The sequence below is a fragment of the Melospiza georgiana genome, chromosome Z (assembly GCF_028018845.1).
Source record: "Melospiza georgiana isolate bMelGeo1 chromosome Z, bMelGeo1.pri, whole genome shotgun sequence".
NCBI classification, from domain to species: domain Eukaryota; kingdom Metazoa; phylum Chordata; class Aves; order Passeriformes; family Passerellidae; genus Melospiza; species Melospiza georgiana.
Window position 1 is genome coordinate 49,245,783 of NC_080465.1, and position 24,577 is coordinate 49,270,359.

General features: G+C 41.5%; 1 protein-coding gene across 2 annotated transcripts in view; it reads left to right on the top strand.

The window, feature by feature from the left end:
• The first annotated feature begins 6,418 nt into the window (after window positions 1-6,418).
• The window catches only part of PLPP1 (phospholipid phosphatase 1), a 61,534-nt gene continuing 43,375 nt past the window's right edge, over window positions 6,419-24,577 (top strand). The window contains exons 1-2 of one of the 2 annotated variants that reach the window (XM_058043424.1): window positions 6,419-6,570; window positions 22,523-22,677. In XM_058043424.1, the coding sequence (XP_057899407.1) occupies window positions 6,513-6,570; window positions 22,523-22,677 (213 nt within the window). In that variant the 5' untranslated portion in view covers window positions 6,419-6,512. The remainder of the gene's footprint in view (window positions 6,571-22,522; window positions 22,678-24,577) is intronic. The other variant, XM_058043425.1, reaches the window with a different exon arrangement.

Sequence of the window (24,577 nt, forward strand, 5' to 3'; positions counted from 1 at the left end):
AAGAGGAAACAAAAGCAGTGTTGATAACTATTACAGCATAGCATACTGTGACTAATAGTGTTGCAAAAGGTCTGCCACAGATAAATTTCCATAGTCATTCTGGGTATTTTGGCTTGGCCTTAGCTTCAGAGTAAATTGTGGAAGAATATGACTTAGGAGTACTGTAATGGCTCAATCCACTGTTAGGAAATGTGTATGGTAAGAGATCACTGCTGATCTGAAGACCAACATAAATGAAGCACTGAAGGGCAGCAGTCGGGGGGTTCATCCTCCTAGCAGCAGCAGCAGCAGCTCAAGCATTGGGCCAGGAGAAAAACCTAGATCTACCTCTTTTTGGGTCTCTCTGCCTGTATGTGCCCCCATGCTGTACTTCTAGTGGTGCTTCTACTGGTAATCCAGGCCATCCTCAAGTGCTTCAGGACTGGAAGCTGCTGCCTGGCAATGGTTGCCTTGCAGTTTGGTGCTTGCTTAAAGCACAGGGAGTCAGGTCAGGGGTAGGCTGCTGCTGCCGAGCAGGGAGAAGCAGCAGGAACAGACCCCTTATCTGCTGCAGCCTGAACACACAGCTTTGATCTGCCAGTGGAGCACACCTGGACAGAGTTGCAGGGACACACATATTCCTCCAAGCTTATCTCCTTCTCTCTGTTGAAATGGGTATATGGGTACCCAAACATGCACAGAACCAGGCGCAGGAGGCTGAGTTACCACTTTAGGTGTGTGATGGGTCAAAACTGGGTCCCTTTAACACATCAGTGGCAAATTCTTCCTGTGCAATTGGTTAGCCTGTTGAAGTTCACCTCTTGAGATGTATGGCTGCTGCCAGAGTAACCTCTGTTTTGCTAACTGCTTTGACAGGAAAGCATGATCAAGAAGGGAAGAAAAGGGAAATCAGAAGCCAGAGGACACAAATTCTGCAGCCTCTAAATCACTTCTATTTGCAATAATCATAAGACCTTTTTAATGAGTTTCACTCAGACATGAACATTCTGTGAGTACCCTTGAGAGACTCTTCCTTTCAGAGTCTCCTACTGCTTCAGAGCAATATTTGTAATTGAAACGAATTATGAAAACCAATAAAGAGCAACAGGGAGAGTTTCTTAGCCCTAAGGCCAACTGGTAGAGCACAACTGATGGCCACACAACTGCTTTTTCTTCCTATTAAAATAGCATGTCTGCATGCAAAATTGCCATGGGGAATGTTCCCCAGCCTGTGATAGTGAGTTCTGAACAACACCATTTCTGAGCTAACATAAAAACAGTACCATCATGTGCCAGTACCTGTTTAGTGTGAGTTGGCCCCACTTAATTAACTTGTGTAGATGTAGCCTGAAGTGTTTTCTCTAGAATATGCTATATGATCCTCTGAGGCTGTATGATATGCACCATAAATTATAAACAAAATTATATATTTGGGGTTTAATGCATTTTTGCTCATTACATGGGCATGAATATTAAATATGTTATTATGTTGTCTAGTGAGGTCTGCTTGAGTCCTTATTTCTGTGGCTAATCTTTAGAAGTAACTTATATTTTCTAATAAAACACATCTCTTGTGGGAATGGTGTACAACTTTGACCTAAAAGTGGGAGAGCAGAACCCTTCACATATCTGAACTTGCCTGTAGGTGACAACCCCAAGACAGCCTGACAGCAAGACCTTCTGGGGAATAGTTCAAGAGAGATGCGTGGGGATTAAGTACCCAAACAAGTGTCATTTGTATTTAAAATAAAAAGAATTAAAAGAGAGAAGACAAGAAAGTCCTCATACTTTGTTTATTAGAAATATGTGTTCTTTATTGCTCACTGCTCTCTTATTAAAAACAAAACAAACATGAGACATAGAAACAAAAGAAAGAAAACAACTAAATGTCCAGACCAAACAAAAGAAGAGGTATGAGGCTAAGATATTTTGGTGGAATCTAAATTCTGTTTCCTGAAACATTCTGTACAAGGGGTTTCAGCTGACTTAGGAGTTCAGGTCTCTACTATCCTATAGTAGAGTATGTAGTTTTGTTAGAGGCAAATCCTGTGTCCTGAAAGATAAATTCAGGGGGTCTATCTTGTGAACTTTTCTCCTTGTCCTCCTTATTCCATGAGTGGGGTTTTGGCAGATAAATTCAAAACAGCCACACAAAAGTGTTGCAGAGTCTGATGGAACATTACAAATATGTCTGAACTTTTAAATCTCTGCTATTACTAATGCATTTTGCAGTGTTACACTGTGCACACAGACTGCCTTTGAACATACGAAGACCTGACTCAGTTCAAGTCCATCCAGCCAAAAACTGTGCGGCAGTGCCCAGGAGCAGATGTTATGGGGGAGTTTAAGAAACAAGTGCTATGGAATGACTGTTTCCCAGCAGTTCTTTCTAAACGTGGGAAATCAGAAGAGGGATGTTTCTGAACCTGCCATGATCTGTTGACCTATCCTCTATGAATTCACCTAATGCCTCTATGCTGCTTTGTAATTTTGTGCCCCACAGCATCCAGAGGCAAAACATTACAGAATATTCTGATGTAAAAAAGTCCTGCAGTCTAACATCTTGTAGAAGTTTTCCCTAGCTCTTAGCTGATACAAAGTACTGAATGCTTGTTACCCATTTAACCTTCTCCACATATTTCATTATTTTCTAGATCTGTACTTCATAAAGACTTTTCCTCTCTGTTTAAATGTTGAAATACCATGTTCTGGTTTTGGTACATTGAAACTGCTGTATACAAGTTCTAAAAATGCTTTCTTTTCTGCTTTACCTTGTGCTTTCTCTGCTTCTACTTACCCATTTTGATGTGGGATTTCTGGCATTCAGGAATGTGTCATAATGAGATTTGTCAGACTGCTCTCTTTCCTAATAGCATTCCGAGTGCTATGGTTGGAGTGGTGTTCTCCCTCTGAGCACTCAGAAGATGGCTTCCCAGAACTATCCGCAGTGACCCTCTCATCCCTTTCCTGAGTGGTAACAGCTCATTCAGAGCTATTGACTCCCACCCCAGAACAAGCTACAGAGAAACAAGCCTGGGAAAATCCCGTCATTTACTAAAGCTGTTGATCTATATGAATGTTAATTGCAGTTAAGAGTCCTGTTGGGTCAGTACTAATTAATTATCACACAAGTACCACTAGAGACTGATGATAAACTTCCTGAGAATTTAATCCTTGTACACACAAAACTTCTAAGAAGAATGGTCGAAACACCGAAGATCACAAATTGTAAAAGAAACAGAAGAAAACAAAGACATTAATAGGGCTTTAAGTTGGTGTTTGCTGCTGCTCACTGCCCTCCTAAATAAATAAAAAGATACTATTTTAAAAACAAGCAAACAAAACAACTAAATAACCATACTAAACAAGAGAATAGGTGAAAGGGGAAGATATTTTGAAGAGTCTAAATTCTAGAGAGTAATATTAAGACTAAATTAACATGTAAATCTCATTAAGGAATATGAGAAAACATAAATTATGAGCTTCGTCTGCTACCCTCCTTTTTACTTGTGTCCAAAATTGTTCTTTAGCATTTTGTTAAGCATATGAGTTGATCTCACTGGGTCACTATAGTGGCTAAGAGCAGTGTCAGTAGTTAGCACTTTTGCTATGAGGGACAGCTACCAAGCAAAGCCTATGCAGTAAAAATGCCATGAAGCTGAGAGACACTACAAAGCTTCCACAGTATCAGGAGAAACTGAAACTTAGAGGCTCTGGTTGTACAGTTAAAACCCCCGAACCTCCAACTAATGCTAAACATGATTTCTATTTGTGTTTATATTCAACATCCATCCCCTCTGGAATACACTGCTCCAGATGCTTTCTAATCAAATAGCATCAGTTTACCCTCTCTGCCACCCTGGTGTTGCTACTGCAGACACCCTTTTATTTGTTAAAGGTACTGGAGTATGCAGGCTTTGGTTTTTTACTCTTTCTTCAGTTTACACCAAAACATCCTTTTTTGTATGGAATAACAGCATATCTGAAGATGCCAGTACTTATGCTAACATAGCCCTCATGTAAATGTAGGGTTTTGCTAATCTGTGTAGTACTTCAGGCTGTAAGAGCTTGGGTTGGCATGTTTCCATAGTTAATATCTGCCCAAATAAGAAGGCCTGGAAAAGCCTTCTGAGAGCCTAGAACTATGCACTGCTACCCAAGCCCCCAAACTGTGCTCAGCTGGGGTTTTCCAACACCCAGCAAGCCAAGTGGTGAGAATTGGGTTGCAACAGCAAGGATCACATCCCTTATGCAATGGAAAATTTGGAGAGGAGCCAGTGACTGCTTTCTTTCCTGAATGCTGGTAGAAGGTTGCAGAGATGCCTCTTCCCTCAGGCAAGCTACATCTCAAGGGTGAAAGAGAGATGTAGAAACTGCAAGACAATAAAGTGTGATTAATTTCTGTCGTGAATGCTGTGCTGCAACCCAATTTCCAGGTGTTTTTAAGTGTAATCGCTATCTTGCTCACATTCTTCTGGGAAGAGATCCATTTCAGTGAGTGCAATCTCTTGGGTCTCTAATTTACTGCATAGGGGTGTGGATCAAGGGGGCTGTTTGCAGCTTAGCCTGAACAAGATTAGCCTGATGCTTTTGGGTTGAAGAAAGCAATTATGGCAATTGTGCGTGAAATGCTTGCAATTGCTTGTCCTCTGGTTTTTCTAACCATCCTGCAATTTTGGGGATGTTATCTACTCCTGACTTAAGATCTCATGAACAATTCCCTGCTTTGTGAGGAGCAGAGCAGATTGCACACTTTTCTTTCAGCAGCAGCTCTCATAAAGATAAGCCCAGTTTTCCTCCTTGCCAGGCTGTGCTCCAGTTTGTTCCATTACTTCATGCATTTTAAGACAACAGGAATTTCTACATCCATGAAACCATCCCAGCACAGTTGCACAGGAAAATACGCTCTTTAATTTACACTGCACTTAAAGAAATCAAGGGTAGTTTTAATCTCTGGAACTGTCCATTTTGACATATAGCTGGGATGATGCTTAGGCACTGAGATAAAATTGGGATCTCCTGTATCTCCTATACTATGTAGAGTTTCCTTTATCTATTCAGTGTGGAACTACTTTATGTGCCTTTTTTGGCAGCACAGTTGAAGATACGACATATTCAGTGAGGCACTTTCACATCAAAAATTTGTTTCTGTTGCTGATCCCTCAAACCTGTTATTCAGCTATTAGGATATTGTACAAAGTGAAGCTGTTTGCAGAATTAGGGAGTGCAATACATGAGAAGTGGCTGAAAAGCTTATCTGGTGTTCTGGGGGAAGCGCTACTCATCTCACCTGCACTTGCCTCGAACAAAACGCAAATCTAGTCTGTAGCCCGAGCTGCATGTTTGTGCCCAGCAGCCCTAACACTGGTGAATAAAATAATCCGTGTTGTTGTCAATGGTGCTAAAATAAAAATGTGGCTAAGCAGAACACATTTTCTTTGTGTTGGTGTCTTCTTTCCAAACAAAAGGTTTTAACATGGAAAAAGTTTGCTTTGGGTTGGGTTGGGCTGAAACTCTGCTTCCAACTGTTTTGTAATTTTTTTTTTTTTTTTTTTGCAATTTTCCAGCACTCTTCCAGCTTCTCTACTCAGTCCTGGTGAGGCGACATCTGGAGTAGGCTGTCCAGCTCTAGGCTGCTCAGCCCAACAGAGACATGGAGCTCCTGGAATAGGTCCAGCAGAGGGCAACAAAGGTGATTAGGGAGCCGGAGCATCTCTCTCACGAGGAAGGACAGAGAGCTGAGCCTGTTCAGCCTTGAGAAGATAGAGAAAACCGAGAGGGGAACTCGTCAATGTGTGTAAATATCTAAAAGGGGTGGGTGCCAAGAGGATGGAGCCAAGTTGTCCTGGGTGCTTGAGCCGGAAGGTTGGACCACATGACCCACTGTGGTTCCTTCCAACCCGGAGGATTCTGTGATTCCAGAGGTGGAAACAGCTTTTTCCTTGTGTACTACTACTACTACTACTAAATAATGATAATGATAATTATAATAATATCTCCCCGTGTTCCCGCGGAGGACCGACCCTTTCCCTCCCAGATCCCAGCTACGGCCCGTGCGCCCTCGGGGCCGGGCCGAGCCGGGCGAGCAGGTGAGGGCAGGTCGGTGCCCGGGCCGTGCGGGGCCGCGCTCGGTGCCCGGGGCCGCGCTCGGTCATTCTCGGTGCCCGGGCGTTGCGCGAGGCCGCTCGGTGCCCGGGCGCAGCGCGGCGCGATGGCGATTGGCGGCGCGGGCCGGCGCCGGGGCCGGGGCCGCGGGCGGGGCGTCACTGAGGGCGGTCCGAGGCGCCGCCGCTGCCGCCGCCCGCCCTTCCCGCCCTGCCCAGCCGCCCGTGCCCGGCCTTAAAGGCGCGCGGGGCCCGCGGCGGCGGCAGTAGCGCAGTGCGGGCGGCGGCGGCCACTCCTCAGCGGTGCTTGGAGCGCAGGGGGGCCGTTCCCACGGAGCGCCTCGCCTGCAGCCCCTCCCTGCCGCCTGCGCCGCGCTCCCGCCCCTCGGGCCGAGGCTGTCACCGCGCCTGCCGCCGGGCGCCGCCAGCATGTTTGACAGGACGCGGCTGCCCTTCGTGGCGCTGGACGTGCTCTGCGTGCTGCTGGGTAGGTCGGGGGGCCGCGCAGGAGCGGGGGGAGCCGCCCCCGGGGCGCCGCACTCCCCCTAGCACGGCACCGCGCTGGTCGCATGCTCGCCTCCCCCTCCCCGCCGCGCCGGCACCTCCCGGAGCGGGGCTCCTGCCGGCCCGCAGCCCCCGCCGTGCCTGCCGCCCCTCGCTCGCTCCCTCCCTCGCCTCCCGCTCCGCGCCCGCTCCAGGGGGATCTGATCGCTGCCGTGGGCCGGGAGGGGAAGGGAAAGCCCCGGGGGGTGGGAGCTGCTGCAGCTTATCCACTGACATCTGAAGCTCCCTCTTCTCTCTGATGTCCTTACTCTTCCTTCCCTAACCACCTCTGTCGGATGAAAACCGGTTGTTGCAAAAGCGCTGGAGAGGTAGCTGTCTGGTAGATACCTGCAGCCAGCCGGGGATGTGTTTGTTATCCCGAGCGAGTCGGGAAGCTGTCCTGGAAGGGGCCGTCATCACGGAAACACGCCTCATCCATCCAGGGTGCTGCTGCAGAGGCGCGACGGCGCTCGGCAGCAGGGCAGGCGTTCTTCGCTGTAAGGCTTGAGCTGAATGCGGTGTCACCGAGCCTCCGCTGTAGCTGCGGGCTGGAAGCGGAGCGAGGCATTCCCTGGAGCGCGGTGTCTGCGCGCTCGTGTCCGTGTGCGGCAGGCAGGGACGGTGTCGGGCAGGAGCCGTGCCTCGGTGATGGCCAGGGGTTGGACCGACACAGCCACAGCACACTGCCACAGCGCTGCAATGCTTGTCCTGGCCAGCCCAGATATTGGCTTCCCAGAATTGCTTTATTCTATTTCAGTCTCCGTTGAAACTATTTTGTGTCCTGCCAATTTGCATTAACTCTCCTTTTATGTAATGAGAGTGTAAAGAGCAATGATGTCGCTTAGCGATCGGAGAAGGGGCAGTTTCACTTCGTAAAGTGGCACCTCTCAGTACTGGGAGCCTGGGAAATGTCTTTACACTCTGGAGATGTACTTCTTGGTCTTAGGAAGTGCTGATTTTGGATGTTTGCTTCTTAAGCAAATAATGTCAGTACTTCAGTAATATAAGCACTTTCTTGTCGTGTTCAGTGGATAGTGTTCAAGCCTAGCTCATGAATTTCTGTTTGGCTGAATTTTTTGGCTGATGAGTATTTTTTGTGGCATCAATATAAACATAATGACATTTTCCCCTTGCTGGATGCTTCAAATAGCAATGGTACCTGTAGCTAAATGCCATTAAAAAGCAAAATTATAATGAATGATACATTGCTCTGAGGTAATGTTACAGGAGAGAGAGCTTTTGCAAAATGATAGTGGATCCATATAATCCACTGGGAGCAATCTTTTTTCAGATCAGGAATTTTATCCAACTGCTGTTATGAGTCTTAAACTTTCATGCTGTCTTTATGGTGAGTGAAGCAGTTTTGTCTGTCTGGATAATTGTCATTACAAAATCTTTATAATTAGACAAAAATTTTGCACTATGCACATGGTTTGGTCTGCATGAAGCATATGGGTGTATTGTAAGTAATCTTGAGTAATCAAGGAAAGCAAAATGTATGGAAAGTAAGGCTGCAGAAGTATATAACTTGATGGTCATCTACCTGAAAGGATGAGAGTTTCCCTGTCCCAAAGCATTACCTGGGATGGCAGGTTTTAGACCTTGTCCTGCAGTGTAATAGCCGTTTGCAAACCTTTCCCTTCTCTCCCCCTCACCCTGTGTAGCATTTGGATCACAGATACCCTTATCTGGTACCTCAGTGTGCTGGAAGGTTGCCAGACTTTTTATTTTCCCTTAGACTTGTTTACTTCCTGAAAAGTCTGAAAACTGCCGGCAGCACATAGTATGAAGTTCCCGGACACCTGCAGCTTTAAACACATTGAGTTACAGGTTTCAGTGAAACTCTAGCTGAGATAAAAAGATCTTCCATTTGCAGAATGGGAAAGATACTGGGTGTAGGACCAAGTGCTCTTCCTCTTCAGCCGGCCTCTCATGTGGCTGTGGTCCTGAGAAGAACATAGGTCTTACCTGTGACTGGCCTGTTTAACTTTTTTACTGTTAAAAAAAATAGTTCCTGTTGATTGTGGACTTTAACTCTCAGTTTTCCCCTTGCCCTTTCCCCTGCCTGTGCACTTTGGTATGTGCTCAAATGACAGAGGTAACTGCCCAGATAAAGTGACTTGCTGATATGGATAAATGATACCTAGTATCTCCACTGCAAGGACTTCAAGGCCTCCAGCAGAACTGAAGGTTTAAAAACGATGAACACGAGTTTCAGTTGAGGACCGAACCTCAGTCTTGGTGTGGTATCCCATGATACCACAAAACGGGATACCAGTAGCATCCTCAGAATTCCCAAGGTAGCTCTTGTCACTTAGTACAGAGCTTTTCTTTTTTTCTCCTCTTTTTTCCTGTTTATACCTTCTCCAAAGCAGATGAGGAAGAAAAATTAATTTAATTGTCTCAGTAATGTTGGACTTGAAGCCTAAGTGATATCCAAGCGTACCACTTGGAGCTGCAGTGATCTGACACACCCATGAACTCACTGCAGTGGAAGTGCATGATTCTTACTGTGTGTCTGACTTACTCGCTCCTGGTTTAGTCAAGCCATTTTTGTGTGGCTTCAGCTTTCCCAGTATAAGTCTTTCAAAGGAAAGGGAAGGGAAAAAAGAGCCATCCTGTGATTTTTGTGTGTGTCTGTCTGTGATTTACGGATTTATTGAAAGATGTGACATGCTTAAGATGGAGCCGAGGTAAGAGAATAAGAAAGACATCAAAGAAGAGGAGGTGGGGAGAGGGGGGGGAAAAAAGTAGGAGGTAAAAGCATCTTTAAAATTAGCCCAGTTTGGTTCCCTGAGACTCAAGTCTAAGTTTCTTTTAATTATCCTTAAGAAAGATCTCCCCCTCATCTGCCTTTTTACCCACTAAAGGAGAGAAAATTCAGGGAAAGCAGTCTTTGGTGCCCTGAGAAAACAACTCCTTCCCTCTTATCAGCATGATAATTCTCTTCTTCTAAAAATAACACTGGTGTTTCAGCATTAAATTAGCTTTATATTCCACAATCTAAAAAAGTGAAAGCTGCAGGTTTCTGCAGTATCTGTCCTCAGACAGTGTGAGGAGGCTGTATCTGTATTCCGTGTGTGCTGATCTGCAGTGCTGGGTGTGTGTGTGCGGTGCATGCCCGCATGCAGCTCTGCAGTGCTGCAGGCAGCACCTGCCTTACTCCCCATGCTCCAGCAGACAGTGCTCAGATGCTTCTGGCACTGGAAAACATGAGTGCCTTGCAAGACTGCAGGATTTCCTTCTCACTCATACCTCTGCTACTTGTCTCTCCTAGGTTTTCTGATAGATATTTTTATATAGTGTGGCAGAAATTGGCGTTCTCAACAGTAGCAAAACCATTTTTCACGGATAGACACTGAGGCTTGGTTCTTATGGTTTGTTACACTTCCAAACTGTCATGCAAAAAATGACAGCTTATTAAAACAGCTTAATTAGTTAGCTTGCAAGTGGTGTTTTCATTAGCCACTATATATACACATATACACTTTGTGCCACTGTTACAGGTCTATTGTTTGTTTGATTGCAAATCAGGTTCCTTTTTCATTAAGGCCAGTAAACAACACTTAAAGAACAAAGTTGGGAAACACATGACAAATATTACTACAATCAGTGGAAGAACTGCTAAATACATTTATCTTTAGAGCAGACTCTCACAAAGCCAAAGATTAAAGGAAGTTCTGCAGAGGTGACCAGAGGCATAAGGAAAACACTTTTAGTCACAACTCTGGGACGACTTTCATCTGGTCTGTACTTGTTGAAATTCATGCCTAGCTTGAGCACAGGGTGCAATACAACACAACTGTATTACTTTCGTCCCTTGTCTGACTATGCAATTACTGACAAGCTCACTACTTAGAGTAATACTGACAAGCTTATTATTTATTTTTATAAGTAATTGGGGAGTGTACTTGACCATATGGGATTGCTGGTGTAATGCAAGAATATGTCCAACCCAAGATTAGAAAAACTGAAGCCTTCTAAAGAATTAAACCCTTGCTACTCTATTCACTTTTCTATTCACTTTTTTCTTCCTCTCCATGTCTTACCCTGTGACTGTGGGGAAGGTGAGATTATGACAGTCTTATTTATACATTACCATAATTATTATTTTTTTTTAATGAAACTACCTCTGAGTAAGGGAAGGACTTCTGTCCTTCCAAACAGAGGGACATGTGAACTGATTCCAGAAATAGTAAACACTCACATTGCTTTCAGCTTGCTGTTTAAAGACTGCTGGAATGTTTTGTGATAATGACAACATGCTAAACAGCAGATGCATGTATACAGGACACAGTGAGTTTTCTTTTGCAGGGTGTGACCTGTGGGGGTGGGATGGCTGGACCACCCTGCACATTGTTTTGCGTTCAGTGCTGTTCTCCTCTCTTGGGAGTGTTTACTCATGCTGTCGCTGGAGGCTGCAGTCTCGGTGACAATTAAGGTATTGCTGTGCAGTCAGGGAAGGCTCCTTCTGTGTGGGTTAGCACTTCCTGATTGCCCTAGTTCAAATAAAAACCTCCTCCGCTATTATTTGTGACTCACTGACATATGTGTCACCGTTTGTATTTTCCACATCATGTGGGTGCTAAATACTTTTTCTAGTTCATGAATACATTGTAAAGCTGTAACAGGTACATGTGAAAGAGCAGTTTGTCTTTGGTGACACTCTCCGCCAGGTACCATGACCTAGTACTTATTAAGTTGACACTCTCAGTTAATTGGAGACATTCTTTTTACCTGAAACTGGGAAAATCTTCCCTCTCCTAATGTGCTTTCTTCTTTGCAACAGTCACTTTTTATTTTCCCCAAAATAAAGAAAGATGCTTTACCAGAGACTCACTCCCTCTTGATCAGAAGCTTACAGAAAAACTTTTGGTAAGAGATCAATTAGTTGATGAAGAGTATTCAAAGTCAGCAGTCTGGTTCATGTTCTGCCAGATTTTGCTGTTGTGTATTTTGTACGAACTTCTGACACAAAACCAGAAGTCCTTGCACTTTACTTTTTTGCAGCAATAGGTAAATCCTAGTTCACCTCCCAGCGTCTTCCCAATAGGCAAATAGTGCACTCAGGACTATATTATTTTCTCTTGGCATAGTAAGCAAGATGCTTATCAGCTCTTGGGTTCCTTACCAGCTGCTTGAGTCTTGGTGATTTTTTTTCCTTAGCCTTAAACAGTCAGAAGGGCTCTTGCAGCTTTCTTACATGAGGGCAGTGACCTTTGCAGGGAGGGGCTTCTGACATTTTATGTAGAAAATAAAGTATCACACTAAAATGATAAAATAGCTAATCCTTCATAGCTGAAGAATTTCTGCCTCCTCTCTGTACTGCTTGAGTGCTTGTTTTTGCTGAGCTGAGCTGATGCAACATGCCTCCTGGCCTTAAAGGGTTAGGCAGTATGAACTGATACTGACTGAAAGCAGCTTGGTCTGAAGGCTGCACCATCACAGCCCTGCTGGGGGGAAGAGTTGATTACTGGTTGCCTGCTACTGCATAGTTTCATGTAGGAGCACTGTTGCTGATGAGGGGATTAAGCTGTGATAATCCTCTATCTGTGACTGCGTTGCAGCAGTGGAAGGCAGGTAGCACAAAGAGGTGACCTGGCTCTTGGAAGTAACCAATGAGAAGAGAACTTGAGTCTTGTAGTATGCCAACTGACTCGGATTTACTACCCCCCACAACTGATAATCCTATTTCCAGAATTAGTCCAGGAGAATTAAAACAAACTCACCTTGGATGAAGGAAAAAAGAAAAAAGTGCTGTACAGAATTGCATAGAAACCTGTTGGCAAGATATGCCACCCACAGGAATGTGGCTTTAAAATGAGATTGATTTATTGCTATATCTGCTTGGTTTGGTGGGGGTCCTTCTCTTCCTTATCCCTGTCCTGCAAAAGAAACTCATAATTCTTAGGTTTTATTCAGGTAAAACAGTTGATTGAAAGCAACTGAAAAATCTACAGACACTAGAAATACAGATAATGGATGACTAGCAAACAGCTAGTTTTATGACAAGAATTAAAATAATTTAAAGCTGTTTTGAAGAAGCAAGATTTCCTTAGGATACTTTTTGAAACTGTTTTGTTTTGTTTTTTTTTTTTAGAAATCTGTATTATTGCCACTACATCTAGAAACACTAGTCATGGAATGATAGAATGTGTTGGAATGGCCTTAAAGACCATGTAGTTTCAGGCCCCCGTCATGGTTAGGGATATTCTTCACTAAAACAGATAGTCACTTCAGCTGTTACAATAGATTTCTCAGTCCTTCTTCTGAGTAGATTTATAATCAATTTACCAGCCAGAATAATTCAACCCTTCAATTTTAAAACTAAAATAATTATCCTACTTATATTAAGGATCTGATGCCTGTCTCTTCTTGTTTAACAATTGACTACTAATGACTTGACCCACTTTCTGGGAGGAATTTTCCTATTTCAAGTTAGGAGACTGATCTCAAAGGTACAGAACCAAAACTATCTATTGATAAACCTGCATTGTGTTTTGACTCTACTTTTGCCAGATTCTCTGGTGCATTAATCCTTCTCAAACAGTCAGATAGAGCTCTTAAAATTAAGACTGCTTGTTTGTATGAAAGCCAAAAATTGACCCAAATAAACTTCTTTAACAGATTGTGATATAGAAAGATAATGTTAAAACTTTCTAGTGCACTTATCAAACACTTTTTCTGTTACTACATTGAATTAGAGGAAATTACCAGTACAAGAACAGGCTGCCTTTGCTCTGTTATAGACTGTATTAATTCATCTTTAAAAAGCTGTGGCCAAGAAGCAGTCTGACTCAGAAGTTTGGGAAGGCACTTCAGTTTTACTTGTATTGTACTTCAAAACTAAAATTAAATTTTGGCATCTCTCATTCATGTAGTGTCTTTATACTTGACAACAGGAAAATGAAGGATTTGAAAAAATTTAGATTAGAAAATACAGGTGTGTCAGATGAGGACAGCTGTCTTGGAATATCTATCCACCAGATGCTGCTTAATGGAGCAAAAGGTAAGGATGAGCCATATCAGCACACCATTATTTCTGTGATGCTGCTGAGGAAACAATGGATTTTCTAGACAAAGCCCAGATTTTAGAGTCTCCTCTCCTTTTTTTTGCCTCTGCTAAATAGGCAGGTTTCAGAGGAGCTGTGTGGGGTTTCCTTGGGTTTCATAAGGTAGCTTCAGTTTGTTACTTAGCCATGCCTGGTTTGGAAGAAGGATCACAATTTTTTGTGATCCCTTTCCTAGGAGAGGAGAAAACTGTACCAAACAGGAATTATGCTCAGGTTTTGCCTAAGTGTAGAAGGAATTACATTATCCAATTTCAGCATCTCAGGTGACTTCTGCCTCTCTTAGAATACAGTGGCATTTTTATCTCAAATTAATATTAGTGCATTTTTGTCCATTTAACTTAGTTCTGTTATTGCCAAGAAGTCTTATGTTACTAAGTCACTGAAACTAAGTAATAGGTGCAGTATTTTCTGAAACTGGAGTTCTGGGATGGTAAGGAAAATGCATGTGTCTAAATTTGTCTGCCTTGTTTTGAGGCATGGAAGGGCAGTGAACTGTGCTTATTTTAAGCTGAAGGGGTGGTTTGGAAGCTGGTGGTGGAGAGACCTGGGAGAATAAACTGCTAATTATAATCAGGGAAAACTTCTGATATGCAGCAAGCTAATGGCCCTTAAGGGGTACAGAAGGTAGACAGTGAAATCAAGCCTGCCAAATAGTCAGAAACTATGCTCTATTAAATTCCAAAAATCATCTTAGTCATTATTTTACTTAGTGTCTGCTTTCCTTGGTGTTCCATTGAGTGAGCTTGTTGCTGACGTGTGGCAACTGGGCTTCAGTTTTATGTTGTAAGGTAAGCCTATGCTGCAGTACTAGTATTCAGCTAAAATACTCCAAGACAGTGTGATGGCTAGGTCTAACACTAGTGGAGATCCTGGATGTCAGGTCATTTCTGCGTGCAGACTCTTTTCATTCTTCCCATCTCTTCTTTAAATGTAAGAGTCCAGTCATCAACACTAGAAAACTATATACCTTAATACATAGAAACTGAGATCACAAATCTAATGCTGGTAACTTCTACTACAAATGGAAAGCAGCACCTGGTCTGTTATATGTGCTGTAAAACTTCCTATGCTGTGGCATTATTCATTGCACTCAAGTGTCAGAGCAATGGTGTATAAATATTTTTTCCAGATTCTGAAATAATGGACTTTCTGGGCAGTCTCCTGAATCAGTACAAAACAAAACTGCTCTGACAGCTCAAGAATATATGGGTATGGTATCTTTTCCCTTTAAAATCTGTTTAGATTGAGCTTTCTATGGAGTTTGCCCTTGCAATGAGCCATTAGACACTATAGACTTCAGTCTCACATGAAAATGAAGTTCTGTTCTCTTGTACATGGCAGCACACAGCAGTGTGTGCAGTGTAAAGTGACGTGGTGTATGACAGGGTACACAATGTCATGGAAATTCTGAGTCCCTCTGTAGCACTGCTGACTTTAAAGACTGTTTAAATAAAATACTGTTATGCTTGTAGGACTCATTGGAAAATGAGCTTTTACATTCCTGACAACTAATTGCCTATTATATTTCTAAAGATTGAATGGTATTTCAAGTTAGGGTGTGTAGTTATAGGTGAAATACTCTGAAAGCCTCCTGTTGTGCACTCCCACAAAGCAGAGATTAAAATGGGAAAATAGTTACAACTTCTGGTGTTTAAAAGAGAAGTAGTCTTGAATGACATTCAGAGTTTGGTGTCACCTACATTAAAAGAAAGCAAATCCCTCCCTTTCTTGCCAACCAGCTGACCTTGATAGTTCCATTTCTTTGGCTGTGTTGCCCTCCTGGTCTGTAAGAGCTGTGATTTAGGTGCATTGTGTGCAGAAATCTACATCTTTGAGGGCATGTAGGTTGTTTTCAATTCTCCATACAGTACCATCAAAGCCTTTAACTGAATTTGATGCTGAACACATAATGCAAGCAGTGAGGAATTATTAATTTCCCCTGCACAGGAGGGATTATACACAGGAGGGGAGAAGTCACCCTTTACTCTGGCTGCAGCCAGTTGGATTCTTCCCTTGAGCAGCACTGCAATGCAAAGAACTGCTGACCTCCCCCCTTCCATCCCCTCTCTGCCTCTGCACCCAGTGTCTTCTAGCTGTTAGTCTAGGGTCTGTAATGTTTTCAGGTCTGTCAGTAATGGGACACTGGGTGACACTGATGACTTCCAGGTGTGAGTCCATCCCTGGGCCAGCTTCAGACTTCTGACCAGAGCAGAGCCCAGGGCACAGTCTGTCTTTGCTTGCTGCCTGCAGAGCCCAGGGCACAGTATTTGCTTGCTCTACCTGTAGTTGGCTCACTTGTCTGGTGTATGTTTCTCTAAATAATAGAGCAGGGTAGGATATATTACTGTCTTGTTTCTGTCTTTTTAAAATTTGCATTTGCCCTTCTCAAAGTGCTCACAGGAGAGACGGTTGCATGGGCTTTAGAGTGACCTGTGTTTAGTGCTTGTAAAGGCAATTTTTAAAATTGAAATGTAGATATAAGGGAGAATACACTAGTCCATGCTAATGTTTTTAAATAAGAGTCTTGACATGTTCTAATTAATTGGGACTATAGATAACTGAACTAGTGCTCCCATGTAGTAGACTGCTGAATGCAGAGAAACTGAAATGTGATGTAGTTCTGTCTTAGAAAATGACTGGACTGGAAATTGCATGCTTATGTTGAGGCTGTTTGAGGTCAGAGGAAGGTTTCCTTTGCTTGCTGCCTCCATCAGCCTTGCCTGGCATAACAAAAAGTGGCGAGGAATTTGCTCAGTTACTGTTCTGGCTTCTCTGCTGGCCAAGTCATAGATTAGAGGACAAATAAAAATGTAAGTAGCACAAAGTTGCAAGTAGAATTGTAGGAGAGATTAGAATGTTGTTCATGCTTTTAAATACATGTATCCTGTTTACTGAAGCCTACCACAGCTTCTGGCATTATCAGAACAATCAGTTTGCTGGTATTATAAATACTTCACATTCCTTAGTGTAGAAAAGCAAGATAAAGTTCTTTAAAGTGGCTGGGAGGTAAGTTGTGGGCTACCCCTTAGTTGTCTCAGCTACTGCAAATAGTGCACTGATTTTTCTCTTGTACACTCTTTACCTGTAGTTATCAAAAGTCTAAATGCTTTCTCATTATTTTAATCTCTTCTTTCTCTTGGTAGTTTTTTTGTATTCCCAGAACATCCTGTTTTAAAAGGTGTTGATTCTTTCTCTTGACTGTTCATAGAAAAAGAATTTCAGCCCGTCTCCTTTTCTGCAGAGAACAGTACCTTTTACACATTTCCAATCTCTCTCCTGTAGCATGAAGTTGACCTGAGTTTCTTTAAATCTCTTGCCTACTTCCTCACACCAGACTGTACATTGAAAAATGAAGAGTGGAGCCAGCATGGTTGTTCTGTCTGAAAAACAGAAGCAAAACCACATGCGTAAGAGTAGGAGACCTTGCATTCTCTCTTGCTCTCGGTAGCAATTGGCAGCTATATAGGTTTAGCTTGAAATGACTCTGTGGGATTATTAACAGTACCATCTGTCTAATAAGAATGTAAGCTGTAAAAAGTAGCTCATCTGTTTTCAGGATATAATTTGATGTGTTTTGTAGTTTCTTTGGTACAGCTAGAATTATTTTACTCCCTAACTAAAGTATTAACTGTATATTTCTTTACAAAACTTGAAGCCAACTTTGTCACTGTATCAAATGCAAAATGTGTTGATCATATTCTTCAGGGTAAGTGTAGAGAAACATAAAAAGTTATCTGTCTCATGTTAGTCCAGTACAGGTTCTCTTAATTAACACTTACTTGTGAGTTCATTGCAGCATGAAGGAAAAAACTTTAGTTAATAATCAAGCTAGAATGTTCTCATTTGCTGTAGTATCCCTTAGGGGTAACTGCCTTTCTCCCAGTTCCTAGATGTTAATTTGCTTTGTTGAAGAGAACTTCCTGATTGAAGACCAGATAGGAGTACAGAGTAATATTGCCTTGGAGGACTTGAAACAGCAATTCAGCGTGACTTTGGCTGCGCAGAACCTCAAGTGGAGATTCAGTCACTTGCACAGATAAGGAGGCCAAATGGGTTAATTAACCTGTGTTTACAAAATACGGTGCATTCCTTTGAACTATTTAAAATTGTGGAGAAGAAAGCACCACTGATTAAGATGCAGTTTCATGAGGTGTTGCAGCTGATCTGTCCCAGTCTGTCCTATGTCTTTTGTCATAATGGTTCATGACCAAACCAGGGACCCTTGGCTACGTGTTCTTACTCTGTCCTTTAAGCCAGCTCTTACAGTAATTCAGTTGGCAGATGAGCAAATGCCTTTGAAAATACCGTGTTGTGTGGGCATGGGCTTGTCTTTTTGATCAGGTTGGTGTGAAAACTAATGCCAAGGCAAGAACGGGGTAGTGGGGGATGGCCAGGGGTGGGGGAGGGACAGGATAGTGTAGGTTGTCTTGGGTTACTCTTGGAAGCTGAGCCAAGTTTTGTGAGCACTGCATCTGGTTGAGAACTAGCTAGTACAGTATTGTTGAAGGGTTTAGAAACTTTATGAGTTTCTTTCCTTTTAGACATAAAACAATAATATTCTTTGCTGATCTTAATATTTATGGCAACTGCGCTAATTTGGCTCTAAATGCTTTTCTCCTGTTTAACAAAAACTGGCAGCTTGCTGCCAAAGCTGTATGGACACCTTTGGCAGAAGAATCTGACTCCAAGCTTAAGCACCTAACTCTGAAATTGCCAGTGTGATAAATGCCACAGATCAGAACAGTAGTACAGTGTTAAACACATTGTAAAAAGATGATTGATTGGTACTCATCACTTCCATTTGTAGGATAAAATTTATAAATTTATTTATAAAAAATAAATTTATTTTTTTGTTTAGTCTTAAAAATTTACTAAAAATATAGTACTAAAATATTTACTAAAAATATAGTAAATTGATATTTTTGATTGAGCAGATTTTATTTGGGGAAGAAAATCACTTTCTCCCCTTGGGTACTGGTATTTTATTTTTAACATTCTTTTAACATTCTAACTTATTTTCTATGGGTGGAGGACCATTCTCATATGGACTTCCTCCCTATTCTCCTAGCCTGGACCTCCCTTCCTTCCCTTCTTAGAGGCGTTTGTCATGCTGAATTACTGTAGGTTGTCAGTGGAAACTACACTGCAACTGGCTTGAACCTGCAAATTAAGAGTTGGAAACTCCTTGTGAACTCAGCGTAGCTCATGTAACTCTACAAATGTTTGTTGCCCTGTTCTTACAGTTCTAGCCCAAAACTTAAAGGCTGTTCTGTCCCTGCAATCCCTACTGAGTAATTCAAGCATGGTTCCCACCTTTGTCTCCCTCTGTACTGTGGGTTGTTTTTTTTTTCTTATTCATGCGTATGAAACTTGTTTACTTTTCTTTCATAGGCACAGGCTTCAAATCTTTGGAGTATCTTTTTCTGATCAACTTTGTTACTACATCTGTAGCTTTCAGGGTTATAGGATAACCATAGGATATTTTGAGTGGAGACGATCTTAAAGATTATCTTGTTCCAGTGCGCCACGGGCAGGAACACCTTCCACTTGACTAGGTAGTTCCAAGCCCCATCCAGCCTGGTCTGTGGGTTAACTAGAGTCTATTTGTGTGAGCATTGCGGAAGTCTGTCCTTTCGTGAGTCACAGCACTGGAGTGACCAGGTTGTTTTCTCTTTATAATTAAAGGGGAGAGAAAGGTCAGAGGACTGCTGTCTGTTTCTTGCTACTACCCAGCAAAACAGTGCAGAATCTGTTGGTCACTAGTTCTTGACAAGATAAACTGCACAATTTTTACAGAGAGTAGATGAAATCCAATTCTAATATGTTCCAGTCTGAATGATGGGTGACTTCAAGTAGGAGTCTTTTTACAGCTGACAGTCATGCTTTATAGGATATGAGTAACAACTAAGCCATTATGGTCCCTTAAGGTACAAAGCTACCTGGTTCAGAAGAGCACCTTGAGGTTACTGCTGGTCCTGGCTAGGTGTAAAGGAAAAGGAGGTGTACTGAGCAGAGGATAAGACATGAGAGCTGCTCCACAATCTACAGGATTGCCTTTTAGCCTGGTGATCTTGCATGAGATCTTGGTCACTCATTGCTCCAGTTTGTAGAAGCTAATGTGACTGAGCATAAGTACATTCCTCAGAGGTTCAGCCTGCTTAAAGGTCATGGAAATGCTTGGCACCTCTGATGGCAATACTGGCCTGGTGTGTACATTAGTGGTAGGGTTTTTTTCTGCTTACAATGAAAAAGTTCAGGACTGTTTGCTTACATATACTATGTCTCATCTTCTCTTCCTGTAAAATGGGCAACAGTAAAAATGCTGCCATGATTTGGGGTAGGTTAATGATCAGCTGAATGTCACTTCACAAAATCTTCTAGTCCACTGTTGGAAAGCAGTGCATCATTTAGATTACAGTAAGAATTTAACAGTAATGAGAAAAAATGGAAATGGGCAGTTAGTGTAAGATGTGTAACTAACTTCAGGGTTTTTTTGTGTTCTTTTAATGTAGGCAATACAGATGAGTTTTGCAGTCACTTTGGAACTGTTCTCATCTGACCCCTTTATCTTCTGCTTTTCATTTTTCCCCCTTCCCAGGTCAAAAGTTCATTATATGTTCTTGATATTAGATTGTAGCAGCTTTTTGTGGAAGGCAGGTATTTATGTTTGTGAAGTAGTCCACTTATGCAAAACACAAGCTGCTGCTTAAGTTAATCATGAGCATGTGATATTTCCGTGTGTGAAAATCTGGTGACGTGTTTGAGAAGATATGATTGTATCAAATAGGTAATGGGATTACCAGTCCATCATCCTGCTGGGTGTGCAACAGCAGAGGTAAAGACAGGAAGCATGGACTCTACGTTATGTTAGTGGAATCTTGCCATGGCCTTGAGAGTAGCTGAAACTTGGCTCCATGCATACAGTCATACAGCAATCCTTTGGACAGAGTGAACTTTCTGAGTTCTTCAGTGTAGTGCCCTTCATGTTTGAAGGGCTGCAATTCTGTTTCATATGCTTCTGTCTGCCACTTGTGCAAGCTTTAGCTCTTCTCTCCATCATTAAAGCAGAAGGAAGGAGAGAGACCTGTGAGATGTAGTTGATTCAATGGTATACCATGCTGCATAATGAAAAACTTTGTGCTTGAAGTTGAATAAGCTTAATACCTTTTGTATTTTGGTTCACTTTTTCTATATGGGGTGGTAAGCATCAGTAATGTGGACAGTTTTCATGTTTCAGATAATTTTTGAAAAAAACTTCCTTCTGCTCCACAAGAGGATTTAAAATACTCCCAAATTGCTTCCTTGTGAGGAAGAGGGTTTGAAAGCAGGGGTGCTACCTACCATGTACAGTTTCAATATGCCCTTCACAAGCCTTTACACTGCAACTTAGCAGCCCAAAGAAGGGACTGGGATTTATCACTCTGTTCCTGCTGTTTCACTCATATGTTTTTTCTTCTAATAAAGTATATAGCAATAAGTGTACCTAAAACACCTTTAAGCTGCTTAGCTAGTAGTCAAAAGGTGTCACCAGAAATCAAAGGAATCACTCATCATGTTAACTTCTTTGAGAATTTTTTTTGTTCTCAGTACAGCAGGTTGTTTATACACTGTGAAGTCTTTTCTGCTTCATTAATGGCACTCACCCTCTAATTTACATATAGAGTGTCTATTTGCAGAATTGCATATTTGATGGATGTTGGGGAAAATACCATTATCTTCCCTTTTTTACCATGATTTAAAACAAAATTTACTTTTTGTTTTGTTTGGGGATTTAACATTATGCAATTTATACACTTTAATGTATTGCATTCTCAGTGGATGAAAGGAAAGAGAGAAAGTGGGCATGGTGTTATTTGGTTAAAAGCTGGACTTCATGATCTAGGAGGTCCTTTCCAACCTTAGATTTTATGAGGAAGTAAAAGAAAAAGAAAAAGTTGGATTTTCTGAGGTTATTGCTCCTGCAAATGTGTATTACATGGCGGGTGGTTCTTATCAAAAATAAGTTAGACCTGAATATCAGAAGTCTTAGTGGCTTCTTTTGCATGACTGTCAGTATAATACAAGTTGACTTGTAAGAGAGGGAATTGGTAATATATCACAGTGTGTAAATCTGGAGAGCTATAATTTTTACCCAGGTTTCAGCTGTGATGTTATAACTTGTATATTTTCATGCAGAATTTTTCCAAAGTGTACAAAAGCTGTGTAAATGCAATCTCAAGGTATAATCTCATTACCTGGAGGTGCAATCCATTCAAAGTCTCCATTAGTGTCCCTGCAGTTCTTTTATTGCCATTACCTGCATGAAAACTACTTGCATGAACTTTTTAACTCCCTAACCATGACAAAACCTGTGTCTATTCTTTGTCTTATCTGTAAACACTGACCACATTATAGTGTATAGAACAAGGCTGGAAAATTAGATACAAGCTGAGGTCGTTGGGTAGTGGAAGAGGGAGGAGGGACAAAAGGCTGCCTGCCCTTAATAACTGTTTAGTCATGTGAGGGGCAAAGGCTTTTTCTTGGATGTAATCTTGGTTCTGTTTGGTTTTGTGGCAACTCACCTTATTAGATGGAAGATCTTGAACTTTGTAACTTTTTTTAACATCTGTACCTGATGGGTAACCTCAGAGTCTTTCTGAAGTAGTGTTCTGAAAGAGAAGTGTCTATAAACAAATTTGGTAAGTGTGTACATTGCATGAGACTTAGGAAATTTGAGTTATGCATGTTTGGTAGCTTCCTCCATGCATGATTAGAAATGATTTTTTTTTTGATTTAACCACATGTATTTCTTGTTTTTGTTTTTTGTTTTCCTTCCCCCAACAGCTGGCTTACCCCTTGGTGTTCTAAACTTGGCCAAAATAAAACCGTATCAGAGAGGCTTTTTCTGTAATGATGACAGCATCAAGTATCCGTTCCATGACAGTACCATCACATCCACTGTCCTCTACACAGTGGGGTTCACCCTGCCCATTTTCTCTGTAAGTAGCTAATATATAGGCAGCTTTGGTGATGGGACTAAAATGTATGTCTTCCAAGAGCTAAGCACTGTAAATGAGTTGAAGATAAGCCTATATAGGCAAAATCCCGTAGATATATATATATATATATAGTCATATGCATGTTAAAGATGCTATTGATATTGTTTGCGCAGAAAATCTGGAACTAATCTCTAACTACTAGTGTTGCTAATTTCATTTGCTTTAGGAACAGGAAAAAAGTGTATTTCAACTAGGCTTTTATCACTAGAGAGGAAGAATGTCTTCCAAAATGTTATGGAATGATTACATCTCTTGTTCAGATTTGGTTAGTCTGCTAACTTAAACACTTGTGATGTTAAAACTTGGCAGTGTAATGCAGTGCACACACCTATAACTGGTGACTGTTGCTACTATGTACTTTCTACAAAAATAAGCCTAATTTTGACTCAGAAGCTTTTTCTAAGCTTGAAAGTAATGTGATTACTCATTAAAGAAGAGTGGGATAAAATGGGATACAGAGACTGAAAATCTAGTTGCTTGTAGAAAAGAGGCTCAGTGTTTTAAAGACCACATGATTTTGACAAAGAACAATTTAATTCTTCAGTAGGTTTTTCTAACAATATTTTAAGCCGGCTTGTATCCCAGTTTTTATTAAGGTTTGAGCTGATTTGGAGAATCAAAATTTAATGGTGCAGAATAGTCTTGAACCTGAAGCTAAGTCTTATTTGTCCCTGCAGTACTTGATCAAGCCATGTGAAAGATAATGATAATATTTTATTATCTGATTAATGTATAAGATGTATTAATCAGTAAGAAGTATATGAAGGGGTTTAATATAGAAGACAGTAATTTAAAACAAGTGAGCTTGCAGAACTTCTACATGCATTACTCTGGTTTTCCTATTAGTGCTTATTCATTAAAGCTTCCATTAGACCTCTACAATAAGTAGGAGGTTGACACAACAATCACTAATATAGTTTCACTTTTAAGGAAAGTTTGTTACTTTCACAAGTACATATATGTTCAGTGCACCTTTGGGAAAATTTATTTTCCAATAGTTTTCCTGGGTACCGTGGTTAATATGTGTACAGGTGAACTAACAATTGCAGCTCTGTGCGCTTTTGGACTTCTAAAGAAATGTTCTAGCTGCAGTTCAACAAGCTGATGAATTGCTTGATTTTTTGTTATTATTGTTCATTTTTAGATTTGAATAGAATATAAAGTCAGTGTAATATAAAGTCAATGGAGAGTTTGTTTGGAGAAACATATGACTTAGAGATAATTCACACGAAAGTCTACACATTTAAAGAGTGGTACGGACTCTTTAAATTTTAGATAACCTTTGTAGTGAAACTTACAGCTTAAAATTAGATATCAGTAATTGCCGTCTATTCTGGTATTTTTCTACTATGATACTTTTATAGGAGTTACACAGTAGATTTTCATTGCTTGTTTTTGTGCAGGAAGCTGGATTTTGTAATTAGAACAACCGCTTCTAGTCTCCATGCAGAGAGGTTTAAAAAACAAAACCTGTTCTAGAGCACTTAGAGTTGTTACAATACAGTCTAGCCAGGTCATTTGCTTTTCAGTCTGAATATTTTCCAAACCTTAAAGCAACTACTTTAACTACTTTAACTACTTAACTTGTGTAGTTAAGCATTTTAACTTGGCTCTCAGTCTCAGTTTCAGATATAGAGAGCTCTTTAGTCTCATGCAAGAGGTGAAGAATTTTCCACAGCTACTGGAAACTAAGGGCTAGAGTAAGCTGTACAGCTAGGGAGTGTGAGACATGGAATATTACAGCTCTCTGAATTGAAAGCGGGTTCCAGTTGAATGGTTTCTCTCTTCAAGAGTGCCTTTAGTCAAGATGGACAGGGAAAGTTGATCAGTCTGGGAATCT